The sequence below is a fragment of the Gobio gobio genome, assembly GCF_949357685.1.
Source record: "Gobio gobio genome assembly, chromosome: 15".
In the NCBI taxonomy this organism is placed as follows: domain Eukaryota; kingdom Metazoa; phylum Chordata; class Actinopteri; order Cypriniformes; family Gobionidae; genus Gobio; species Gobio gobio.
The window spans coordinates 23,646,168-23,659,243 of NC_137108.1; the positions used below are offsets into that span (position 1 = coordinate 23,646,168).

A 13,076-nucleotide genomic window follows, 5' to 3' on the forward strand; every position below is an offset into this window, starting at 1 on the left:
GAAACAGGAACTTACTCACCAGTAAAACACTGAAAGTGCAGCCATGAGAGGAGGAGGAGAGAACGAGAGAGGAGGAGGAGGAACACACAGAATTCTCAAATGTCAAATGGAGGGTGGAGTGTGTGACGTTCAACACAGGCAGAAAGGGAGGGGAAAGAGAAAGAAAGGGAAGAACTTTTTCCGACTGTTTTTTTCTTCTCCCAAACACAAATTTCATACGAAACGTGTTTACTTAGACGCTTCAGGCAGCGAATGAATGCAGCGATAAACATAGAAGAGAGAAGAAGAAGGACAAATAAACGTTTGCTGAGAACCCTCATCTGCCTCTGTGCAACAGATGACAGCATTAAAAATTGACAGTGTGAAGTCGGTGGCCTTTTGGCAGGATTGAGGTATGTTTTCACTCAACTATTTTACATATACGAACTCTCTTAGAAGGCTATATTCCAAAGAAATAGATCTATAAGTGTATCTAACATTTGATTAATCAAGTGTGCTGTAACTAATGATTCGAGTATCTGTTTTTCAAACTATGTTTTTAATAAGATTGAGGTTTCTATTACAACATGCTTTTAAATCATATCGCCTTGCAACTACATAAGGCATGATTGACTTTGTTACACAGCTTAGCTGGAATGCATGAGATAACACACAGTCTTACATAATGTTTTGTTTTCTCTGCACCTCAGATATCCCCTTAAGCATGACTTCTGAACTGGACTCTAGTTTAACCAGCATTGACTGGCTTCCTCAGCTGGGAATCAGCACCTTACGATCAGGGAAAGAAAGAGTGGAACGAAAAAAAGAAAGAGGAAGAGAGAAGGACATCCCTCCCATACCTACACCGTCCCCCGGATCTAATTCCAAAGTGAAGCCTCCCCACAGCTACGCCACTCTGATAGCCATGGCAATAAGTTCCGCTCCTGAAATGAAGCTGAGTTTGAATGATATATACACTTGGATCAGTAATACATTTCCTTATTACAGCAGAGCAGGAAGAGGATGGAAGGTAAAGGCCAGACCACTACATGACCACTTCCTTGTGCTAAATAGTGCAATGAGACATAGTTTTGTATGCAGTTGTGCTCGAGCAGCAAGTCTAGAAAGAAACAATGTAAACAATGTGCATTTTAGGGTCAGTGGCATAAAGTTAAACATGCCAGGGTTGTCCTGATATGAAGAAAAAAGCCTCATAAAAAGAATTAAACTCTTGAAAAGAAAAACTTGTCAAGTATTTTGGCATAACTCGGTAAGGCTCGGTTAGTTTAGGTTGTAAAATGTAGTGCGACTTCAAAAAAACATAATATTTATGAATTAGTCATTCATATTTGTAAAAATAAATACTTTTTTCCATTAAAAATGTGTAAACTTTTAAAATAACGATGATCACGTGTAAACTCATGTATTGTCAGTGTTATTACATTGTACTTAATGGTTACACCACAACATTTTTCGTTAAATTGATATCACTCTTATATGTCATTAACCCGATAACTAAAATAAGTTTTTTGTAGATTTTCAGCCTTCAAGCTTCACAAATTATTTACATTTCATAATTTCTCATTATACAGTTTTTTTTTTTATGTTTTTAGGATCTTGAATCAGTGTTATAGAACATAATATAAATATTATTTTAAAAAAACTGAATGAAATTTAAAGATGAAGCACTGAAAATATTAACTGGAAAAAATACAAATGAAAACTATTTTAAAGGAGTAGTTAACTTTAAAATGAAAATTAGCCCATGATTTACTCACCCTCAAGCCATCCTAGGTTTATATGACTTCATCAGAGTTATATTAATAAATATCCTGACATTTCCAAGCTTTATAATGGCAGTGACAGGATCCATTGAGTTTGAAGCTCAAAACAGCACATCCATTCATAATAAACGTTCTCCACACGACTCTGGGGGGGTAATAGAGGCCTTCTGAAGCAAATCGACGGGGTTTTGTTAGAAAAATATCCGTCATTTAAAACTTTATAAGTTTAACTACCTAGCTTCCGGCAGACCACCTTCCGTATTCAACTTACGAAAAAGTGGAACTGACACAACGTGTCTATCACTAGAAAGTAGCGTAAACGTTTTGAACAGCGAGAGGCATTAAACTTTCTGCGTAAGTTGAATACGGAAGGCGGTCTGGCAGAAGCTAGATATTTTACTTTATAAAGTTTTAAATATGGATATTTTTCTTAAAACCCCCATTGATTGACCTTTATTAACCCCCCGAAGCCATGTGGAGTACGTTTATTATGAATGGATGTGCTTTTTTGAGCTTCAAACTCAATGGATCCCGTCACTCCCATTATAAAGCTTGGAAGCGTCAGGATATTTATTAATATAACTCCTAGGATGGCTTGAGGGTGAGTAAATCATGGGGTAATTTTCATTTTAAACTACTCCTTTAAACTGCAATTAAATTAAATTAAACCTAAGTAGCAATTTAAAACAAATTATAAAACTTAATAAAAAACTAATAAAATTACTAAAGTGCATAACGAAAATTACTAAACTAAATAAAAATATAAAAACGAATTCAAAATATCAATAAATCTATTAAAAAGAACTAAAATAACAGTCCTGGAGGACCATTGACTTTGCTAGATGTTCAGTGTTCAGAGCAAGTCATGTCATCAGCATTACTTAACCAGTTTGTGTTTGTTTGTACACGAGGTTTCTTCTGTCCAGTGCCTAGTTCTCTTTTGATAGACATGATATGTCTAGGGAGTTAAAATACAACTTCTGAGAGTGCTTTCGATTATTGCGTACATAAAACGTGTATATGATTCATCACAGATTTGTCAATGTGAAGTAACAGTTTGTAGGTGTGAAGTGATGTGTAGTGATGACGGAAATGTGTTGCAATCTCTTCACAAGAAGTAAAGCTAGATGATATATGATACTCTTTAACTGGAAACGGTGCTGATTATCTGAGAAATCTGCAGGTTTAAAAACAGATAAAGACCCCGTATTTTGAACAGAATTGTGTGTAAAATACTGATACATACAGACCAATCTCTGTTTTTTTCTCCTAGAACTCAATTCGGCACAATTTGTCTCTCAACAAATGTTTCAGGAAAATTCCTCGACCACAGAGCGATCCTGGGAAGGTGATGTGGTCAAATTATTTATAATTTTGTTTACTATTTGAGGTTACTGTCATTGCCACTATTACTGCCGTCCTAATAACTTTATTAACAATTTTAAGGCTCTCACATTCACAGATTCTTTTGCTGACTAATAAAGTAAAAATAATCACCTGTTTTAGGGGTCATACTGGACGATGGATGTACCGCCTGACTCAACTCAACCCAGAGGAGTCAAACGTCCTTATCCTAAAGAGGATGAGGTAAGAGTACATCCCATGAAGTTTACCCATCACATCTGTGAGATCAGTATTCCACTCATCGACATCCCTCTTTCAGGCTCCATCCTCAGAGGTTCAAGTGCCTGTCGATCAACTGGAGCCCCTCCCACCTCAGCCAGACACCAAAAGCATGTTCTCCCCCCCTCCTTGCAAGGTTCAAAGTCATTTCTTCTGCTTTTCTATTTCTGTTAAGCATTATTAAGAGCTTGAGTTCTAAGAATGAGGAAATGAGAGTGTAAGGTAAACAAAATAGAGCTACTGACTGCTGGGCTTCATTATCACTTTCATTTATAATGAATTTGTATCATGCTTCACCTTAAAAGAGTAGTTCAGAATATTTTCTCATCCTCATGTCATTCCAAACCTGTATGGTATTAATTTTGTTCCGTGGAATTCAAAGGAGACATTTTGAAAAGTCTTTACATAGCTCTTTTTACAATGACAGTTGTACCATGGTTGTCAAGCTTCAACGAGGACTAAAAGCATCATACAAGTAGTCCATTTGATTTGTGTGCTATATTACAAGTCTTCTGAAGTCCTATGATGGCTTAAAGTGGAGATGGAATGGAGGTAGCAACAGATATTTTCTTCAGTTTTGTGCATGTGAGTTTAACAAATGAGTGAAAAAGACAAAATTTAGACTTGGTTCTATCCATTGGTTGTTGGTTGGATTTTGAGATTTGGGCCTTGCATTCAAAAATTCATGTGAATTTGTAGTTGATTGTGGAGGGGTGGGTTTACGTGTAGTATTGCTGCCTTCACGTGCTATCGGACTTATCGTAAATACGAGTTTCCTAGGTAAACATTGCACATGAACGCCCTCTGATGTCGTGTTTACCACTGGGAAGTTTGGAAATAATGTTGATACCCAAATTCCTGAGATGGGCGTGTCATAAACCTTAAACATGGTGGCGGGGAGAACCTGCTGTGGCAGGTGTGATTTTATTAGTTTTTTCCCCAAAACAGCTACGTCGTCTTGTCTTGACATTAATGTAGTGCCTATTTACATGTACAAGTAATCATTTGAAGCGTATTGTATGTTTGATACACAGCGAAAATAGCCTGCATTTGACTGAAATTACGGCAGAATCGGGTAATCATTTGAAGCGTATTGTTTGTTTGATACACAGCGAAAATAGCCTGCATTTGACTGAAATTACGGCAGAATCAGCAGAAAGCGGACTATCTGGAATGTTTATATGGTTGTCAGTGCATGGGACACTACAAATAATGTTGGTTTTTATAGGATTTTCCCAATAAATAGGCAATAATAAACCTGGGGCCTGTATCATGATGGTAGTTTAACAAACTCAGGGTTACAGGATTAGTTTAGAGTTGACAAAACCAAACCAATCTATTCAGGCTTTGTTGGTCCCATGATGCTGATCATCAGCTTTCTCTGTCAACTCAGGCTTTGATCCTGAGTTTAGGAGTTTAGCTGTGGCATCAGTACTGAACAGCCAATCACACGCTGTGGATCAGTAAAACTGAGATTCACTTCTCGCGAGAGAAGCAGCGAGATTAATTTCTCTCTTCTGCAGAATATTACATGATTGAAAAATATAAGGAATTTAAACAAATTTACACAGCAAGAAGAAAAGAGCTGTCTATAAAAGAGTACAACTTAAAGAAAATATTCACTACGTCAATGCGAGTAAAAGTTATGAAGTTAGTTTAGTTGATATATAGAGAATTTAACATTTAAGCTCGCATGTAGTAATTTTTATAGCTTTATTTATTGATTTTTAAGCTTATTTGTATGACCTTTGTATAGGCTATTTATATTAATTTCTACTAACAACTAAGTGCCTATTAATGATTGATTAACTAAAATGATACATGTGTAATTGATTACGGGCATAATAATTACATAAATTATATCTAAATCATTCAAAATTATTATTATTATAAATAAGCATTGTTAAAAGCCAGACGCTTTAGTCTTTAATAGCCATTTGCTATGTAGTGACCTTTAATATGTAGTAGAAACAGGGGGAGTGACTTTATTGCATCGGAGGTGTGTCACTTTGCTCACAGCTGATTGGTCCAATTTCAGTTTGAGATCTCTTATCCAGAACATAACCTGCCCTGGAGCAGGTTATCCGTGGAGCGTAAGTTACTATGGAGATAAACACTGCTAAAAGCCAAACCATTTTAATGGTACCCAAAACCCAGGATTAGCACAAACTAAGCTTAAACATATCTGGCTAGCCAGCTAAACCGGCTTCATGGTATAGGCCCCCGGTTTCCACCACGATTCCTGTTCATTCAGACAACAAAGCACTTGAATGCAACAAGCTCGTAATCACGACTTCTAAAGTGGGAATTAGGACATTTCCGATAGCACGTGAAGGCAGCATAAATGTTTAAAGAAATTCTGTTATATTAGTAACCAGCGAGAAGTCTGTCGCTTTCACTGACACATAGAGATCTAACATTTTGATTAAACATTTTATTTTATTTTTTAATGATCCATAAGATATGATCCAAAAGATCCATATGTCACAGGTGGTTGCAGGAAGGCAGACGAAGATGAAGATAGAATTCCAATACAAAGTTTAATGAGGATTTTACAAAATAGACAGGCAGGAGCAACTCACATTAAATGTGAACGTAGACCTAACAATGACAGACTGTGAAGGAAGAACTTAAATAGTGACTCAAACAAGATGATGAATGACGTGCACCTCAACAGAATGAACTAATGATGGTAACAATAGGAACAAAGTAGTGGCGGGAAAGTAAAACAAAGGAACACATGATGATGTGAATGAAAAAGAACTAAAAGCCCATGATAACTAAGACACCATAACAGTCATTTACTAAATAGATAGCCAACTTATGTCGTATGGACTACAGAAATAGTGCTTTGATGCCATTAATGATGCAATTGGTTCTCACATATCTCACATGTTGGGGAAAGTTACTCCCTAAAAAAGTAACTAATTGCATTACTTAGTTACTTTTTATGGAATGTAAAGTGTTACTTTTGCATTCTCATTTTGGGCTGGGCTTGCTTGTTTGTTTTAATAACAAAGTAAAAATAATACCGTTATATTTTTGGCAAATGTAAAGGCCCCTTCTCAACCAAAAGTGAAATGAATAACGCCCGTTTCACACATACTCCGTCTGCAGTGCGTATGCGGTGCGTGTTGCGGTGCGTATGCGGTGCAGGAGCAGCACGCGCTGTTGTGCTTTCATATATGCTGCGTTTGCAGCGCGCAACTGATCCGCGGTTGTATACCACAAACACAGCATTTATTCATTATTATTTTCATTTCAAATCCAAAAGTTGTTACTGAACATGGCTTGTCAGAATTGCAATTCTCTTTGTTTACACTTTCATAGATGTCACGTTTTAACGTAGTACATTTAAACAACGTTTTATTCAATTCATTACTTTATATTTATATAGCCTATATAACTTTATATAGCCTATACTTTAGCTCACACAAGTGGCAAAACATTGAAATATAACTTATAGCCTATAAACATTTTAAATTAGAAACTTACAATAGAAACAGCCGACTCTCGTCTTCTCTTTCGTTTTTAAACCCTTGTAAAAGCAGGTCATAAAGACCTTTGTTTTTCCACCTCCAGGAATGTACGTGCTCTTCCTTATTTCAATTTTTTTAACCTAAATGCCAGGTAAGGTGTCGTTTCCTTGCTTTACCCGAGAAAAAAAAGTCATGTGTTGACTTTGAAACAGAGTATATTTTAAATTACATACATCTGTGGTAAAATTACTAGATTTTCGTGTCAGTACATGTTTATTTTAAAGCGAACAATGTGCTGTCACTTTAATTCCGCAGTGCAGCACAGCAAAAAATAGACTCGGTACGGAAACGATCGCCGGACTGCTGCAGACGCACCGCACCTGGAACGGACTGACGGACAGCATCCGCGCGCAGTGTGAAAGCTGTAATCCGTTAACATGGGTACGGAAAAAAATACGCACCGCATACGCACTGCAAACGGAGTATGTGTGAAACGGGCGTATGCGTTAAGCTGAAGGACGTCTGAACAGTAGAGGGCGCAGCTCAAATAAAACTTTTAGATGTGCTTCTATTCTGGACTGCAGAAGAAAAGGATAGAGAAGAAAGTTCAACACTTACTTCAGCAATAAAAAAAGAAACACATGTGATGTTTAGGATGTTTTAGTCATTTTTGCTTATTTGTATAGTTGAATTGAACCATCGACGGTCAGCTGCAAAGACATTGCTTAATAAAGTGAGATTAAATATTCAAAGTATATTTATGTAATTTACCATTTAATTATTGCAGGTTTGCATAATATTTTATTTCACTGTTTTTCATTTTGAGGAATACTGAATCTGTTTTGTGCAAGTGTGATGAGTAAACACATGCTCACATTTAGTCCAGAAATACAATAACCATCATGTTTATACAGTACACACAACGCCTCTGCACTTACTCACGATTTCTCAGCATGGGGACTGGAGAGGTGTCAGTCAATAAATGGGAAAACAAAGTAACTTGCATTACCTATTTGAAAAAGTAAGATGAGATGAGATGAGAAAAGTAATGTGTTACTTTACTAGTTACTTGAAAAAGTAGTCTAATTACGCAACTCACATTACTTGTAATGCATTACCCCCAACACTGACAAATTTGTCAAAACGTGTCTAAAGGTGCCGGGTTTAATAAGCGTGGATTGAAAGATTTTCGTATGGAAACTTTTATGGTGTTTTTTGTTCTTGTTGGAACTTAAACCACATGATAACTATAAACTGTTGTTGTAGAAAAGAGCTACTTGAATATTCTTCAAAAATTCTTCTTTAGTGCTTTATGGGAAAAAATAACTCAACATAAGGACGAGTAAATAATGGCAGAATTTAAATTTTTCTTTAAGTCGTATATGGCATATTGTTTATCCAAATGACTCAAATCTATCTCTACAGTCCTTGTTTCCGCAGCAACGTCCAAGTGCCCCGATACCAACATCTCTTCCTTCGAACCCTCATGCCGATCCCCCTCTCCGATTCTCCTTTGCTGATTTGAACCTACCGGATCTGTACAATTCCTTTCAGTCCCTCTGTCGCTCCGTGAGAGACAGAGTCACTTCACAATGTAAGTAAATCCATTATGTTACTCTTTTTCCTTAATCTTATTATTTACTTTCAAAGGCTCAGAATGAATACATTTTAAGAGTGGGTGTGCTTAATCTCTCACTCTCTCTCATAGCGGACGTTCCCAGTTTACTTGGATTTACCCATGACAGTACACCACTCCACACCCCGACCCTGCCTCCTCTCTCCCCCTGCCCCTGTCCAAACCCCAGTATTAACCAGTATATCAACCCAAACTCTACCTTTAACCCAAACCTCAATACCAACGGCAACTTCAACCCAAATACACTCAATACTAACTCTAGTTTTATCCCAAACCTAAACCCAAACCAGAATGCTAACATTCATCCAAACTCCAACACTGAGCCTGACAAGCTGCTGCACAGTAATGGTGAGTATAACTGCTCAGTAGTGATGGTGTAGATGGGATACGAGTGTCCTGATGATCTAATCCTCTCTCTCTATCTCTTACTCTTTTAGTTGTTCCAGCAGACTGGTTCAGTAACGCTGACTCTTTGAGAGAGAGTTTCAGAATTGCTAGTAGTCTGGACTGGGCTAACATTGACCTCACCTGTCACCCTGGTCAGTACTCAACTATAGACTACATTATGATATATAATGCACAACATGCTTTCATTTTCTGCTCTGGATTTACGGTTTAGTTTCAAAGGGACCATCTTGGAATTTGGGAAACTATTTTAAAACTGTAGCTTGGCAAGTTACAAGCTTCTCATAATTGAAATAAAAAAAACAACAACAATCGAGCTACCAATAAATAGCTACACTAAACAAAGCTAACAAAGTGTAGTATATAGTGTATAGAGGGGTGCAGGTATGATGTACATTTTGTAGGCCAAAACACAGAATGAGTTAGCATTTTAGCACTTCCGGTTCCATTGTCCCGAAGTCAATGGTTTTTTTAAAGGATTTTTGAGTTTATTGGCTGAAATAAGATCTGTGGTGAATGCAAGCTCAAGACACTTTCACATTTTATTCTATGGCATAAAATACATCAGTATTACCCCACTCATGATTTTAAGATTTTACGTGTCTTGACGGTTGCTAGCAAGTGGCTAAGTGGGACTACAGAGGCTGTATGGGTCAGCTCAGTCCGCTTTTACAGCCTCATGCTTCAAATTCTGCTCTAATAAACTATATAACTATAAACTTTCTAGGAAAATGTTTTTTTTTAGATAAAAACTGAAAGAGTTGTCGGAAGCTTAGTGGTGGTGACATTGAAGTCGTGTAGTTTGTTTATATCCTACCTTTAGCTTTTTTACTTCTGGCGACTGCATTTAGGCTAAAATTGATAAAAGTTGTGCTCATCTGTGGAAATGATCTTGATGGAAAAAATGAGTAAGTGTCATAAACTTTTTTTGCGATAATCCAAAAGCCTGTGGAAAAATCCTATTTGGTTTTTGTTAAGGAAACCAGTGTGATGCTAACTGCAGATTGGCCTACAAGGTGACGTCATACCTGCACCGCTTTATTTCCCTGGCTAGACATGACTTTTTCTCTATAAAATTATTTTTAAAATAATGGATGATTTAAACTGTCGTACATCAGTGTATGGAAGATTTATTAGGTGTCTCTATCTGTGTTGTTCTCTTCCAGACCTGGTCGAGAGCATGCGTCAGGCCGAGCTCTGTGACTGGGCATTGGATTCAACACTCTTCACCTCGCTCTGTGATTCGCTCAACCGTTTCTTCACTCAGAAGGGTCTCATTGGCTCGTCTTCTAGTGGCACCTCCTCTTTTGCACAAATGGCTCCACCTCCTCTCAATATTCCGCCCACTAACCCTCCCACCCTGGCTAGTTTAACTCAACCCTCTCCACTCATATACTCCTCCCAGTTCCATCCTGGCACTGGTGAACCTCCTCTCCAAAGTCCCAGGAGAACCCTGACCCCTCACACCCACAACCAGACAGCACAAAGACCACAGGGGCTGCAGCCCATCACGAGCCAGCCTCTGACTCCAAACGGTACGTTGAAAGATCCCTTAAATCCTTACAGGACAACTGTGCATCTAAACTTAAAGGTATAGTTCGCCCAAAAATGAAAATTCTGTAATTATTTTCTCACCCTTGTGTAGGGTGACCACCTGGTTAATGCATTTTGCGGGACATGTGCAAGAGAGATAAATTTACTACTATTATACTTTGTAATTATTATTGATTTACATTAGTTGGAAAGACTATTTGCCCTTACATTGGCTTTGCTAATTGTGACCGGCTCTGTGACTGGCACTTGATTTACCCAGGCTCGAGTGAGACAATGGAATTTACTCTACTGGTCCGATTTAGTCTTTTAAATATAATAAACTGGGTAACAGGCCAGGTAAAAATTTGATACTAAATAAATTTCCTTAAAGGGTTACTTTAGCGATTAACATTAAGCTTTGTATCAGTAGAAACCCAGGAGTATATTCAAATGATGGTACTTTCCCCCCTCATGTCCCCCTGAGACGAGAGAATTATGCATTTTATTTCGGGAAAAAATCCTCCGATGTCGCAAATATCGTCATTTTGCGCCATCGGAGGATTTTTTGGCCAGAGGCTGCGGATTACAGCCAGTAGTAGGAGCTAGTTCCGCATGTTGTCAACCCGTCCACAGGGGTGGGATCTCACTCACAGAATGTAAATGCGCATGGCTTGAACTGAACCGATCTCACAATGAACTGAAAACACGCCAGACTGGACACGCGTCGTGAATGATGCCGCGCTTACCTCAGCTCTGCTCTTCTCTCGTGATGAATGAAATCTGACTCCTGCTGCATTTGTGTCGTGACTTTTGTTCGGCTCACTCACACTTTATTGAAAAGACACGTTCAGTTTTTAATTGTAGTGTGTTTCTCCAACTGAACGAAATGATTTTATTACTATGAAAATGACGGTGGGGGCGGTGTCATGGTGGGCAAGTGATAACCAGTAGCCGTGGCTTTGGGAGTGGCCTCGTTGGGCAGTGAACAAGTGCATTCTGGTAGATGTTGTCTTTCATCCACATGAGACAAAAATACATTTTCTGTCTTTTCTCAGTCTAGAAGGCACCAAATTCAAAAATAATTTAAAATTTCTACAACATAAATGACCCAGTTTAAATACACATTCATCTTCCCAGCGCTGAAGTGCCCCTTTAAGTAGCAACTAGTTTATTTCCCTTTATTAGACTATGCAAACAATAAATGCATTTTACCGGATTCAGTGCATCGTCAACTTGTAGTTTTTGTTGGATATGGCAGGTTTTATCAAGTATGTGTCTAGATGAAGTCCTTGTTAAATAATACAGACATAATTGAAATGCAGGACACTTACATCGTGCAGGACGCGGGACAAAGCTCTCAATTTCGGTAGGTCTCCCTATCCTCATGTCATTCCAAACCAAAGACGTTCGTTCTACTGTGGAACATAATGTAAGATATGAAGAACGTTTGAACTGTTTTTGCCCAAACAATAAAAGTCATTTGTGTCCAAATTATGTTTTGGACCCTGTTGACGTTTATTGTGTGGACATTTTTCAAAGTATATTCTGTTGCGTTCTGCAGAATAAAGAAACTCCTACAGGTGTGGAATGACATGAGGGTGGGTAAACGATGACAATTTTCATTTTTGGGTGAACTATTCCTTGAAGTGCCCTTATTATCATTCATTCAGAAATGAGTGTTGCTATGTTGGTCTTATTGCTCAGATGTCCTAATATGACGTTATTCTGTCTTTATGCAGCACTTCAAACTCAACCACTGACCCCAACAGGTCGTCCACCTTTGAAGAATCTTCATAGCAACAGTGAAGAAATCCAGGATGATTTCGATTGGGATTCATTGATTGAATAATTTTGTTGGCAGATATACACACATAAGTACAACAGTAAAAGAAAACGTTAGCCAATTATTGAGAAAAGTCATCAGTATGTGTCAAGGAGGTGAGGCCAACTCTTTCATCTTCTTTGAAGTATATATGGAACAAAAGCAGCTCCCAGCTCTTATACGGCACAATGGTGCTGCTATAGTCAGCTGCATGTTGATGTGCTGGTGAACATGATAATCAGCACTAAATTGTGAGGTTAACCAAAACTTACAATGCAATATATTCATCATGTTTGTTCCTGAACTGCTCCAGACCTTGAAGGTTGGGGTGGATCAAGCATGACAATGTTTGATGTTTTCAATAATGTAACTCTTAGCCCATGTTACACAAGCCCGACTGCCTTTTACATCAGTGTATTACAATGTAAATAACATTAGCACTTCCAAAGCCTCAGTTTTTGCTGAATGTTGATCTAGTCTAGAGTCAGTTCAGTAGTTACTGAAAGAACTTTTTGACCAAAGAAATATTTTTTTAAATTGCACTTTTCCAACAAATTGCATGCACACTAAATTTGTGGGAGAATAAACACAGTTTAACAGTACACTGAGGTATATTATGACAAAACTTGTGGATGTATATTGACTGAAATTGTTCGACATTTATTTCTTGATATTACTACATTTTGTCACATAGCATATCCCATTAGGGAGGGGCATCTGTCTTCAGTTAAAACAAATAAAAAGAAATGTTTATCTCACTGTCCGTTTAAATCATTGCGACAAAAAAAAAGCTTGGACAATTTTGTTTTGTGAAT

At 37.7% G+C, this 13,076-nt stretch overlaps 1 protein-coding gene across 2 annotated transcripts; it reads left to right on the top strand.

The window, feature by feature from the left end:
* Positions 1-134: 134 nt before the first annotated feature.
* foxj2 (forkhead box J2) lies at positions 135-13,042 on the top strand. Of its 2 annotated transcripts, none has more exons than XM_079836951.1 (10): positions 135-392; positions 690-1,009; positions 3,037-3,111; positions 3,270-3,350; positions 3,427-3,522; positions 8,291-8,459; positions 8,574-8,849; positions 8,939-9,040; positions 10,073-10,441; positions 12,179-13,042. In XM_079836951.1, exons 2-10 carry the CDS (start codon positions 704-706, stop codon positions 12,286-12,288), a joined length of 1,584 nt encoding a protein of 527 aa, XP_079693077.1. In that variant the 5' UTR covers positions 135-392; positions 690-703; the 3' UTR covers positions 12,289-13,042. The 2 variants fall into 2 exon arrangements, with proteins under 2 accessions (XP_079693077.1, XP_079693078.1); XM_079836952.1 differs by having other exon boundaries at positions 137-392; positions 8,306-8,459.
* Positions 13,043-13,076: the final 34 nt, after the last annotated feature.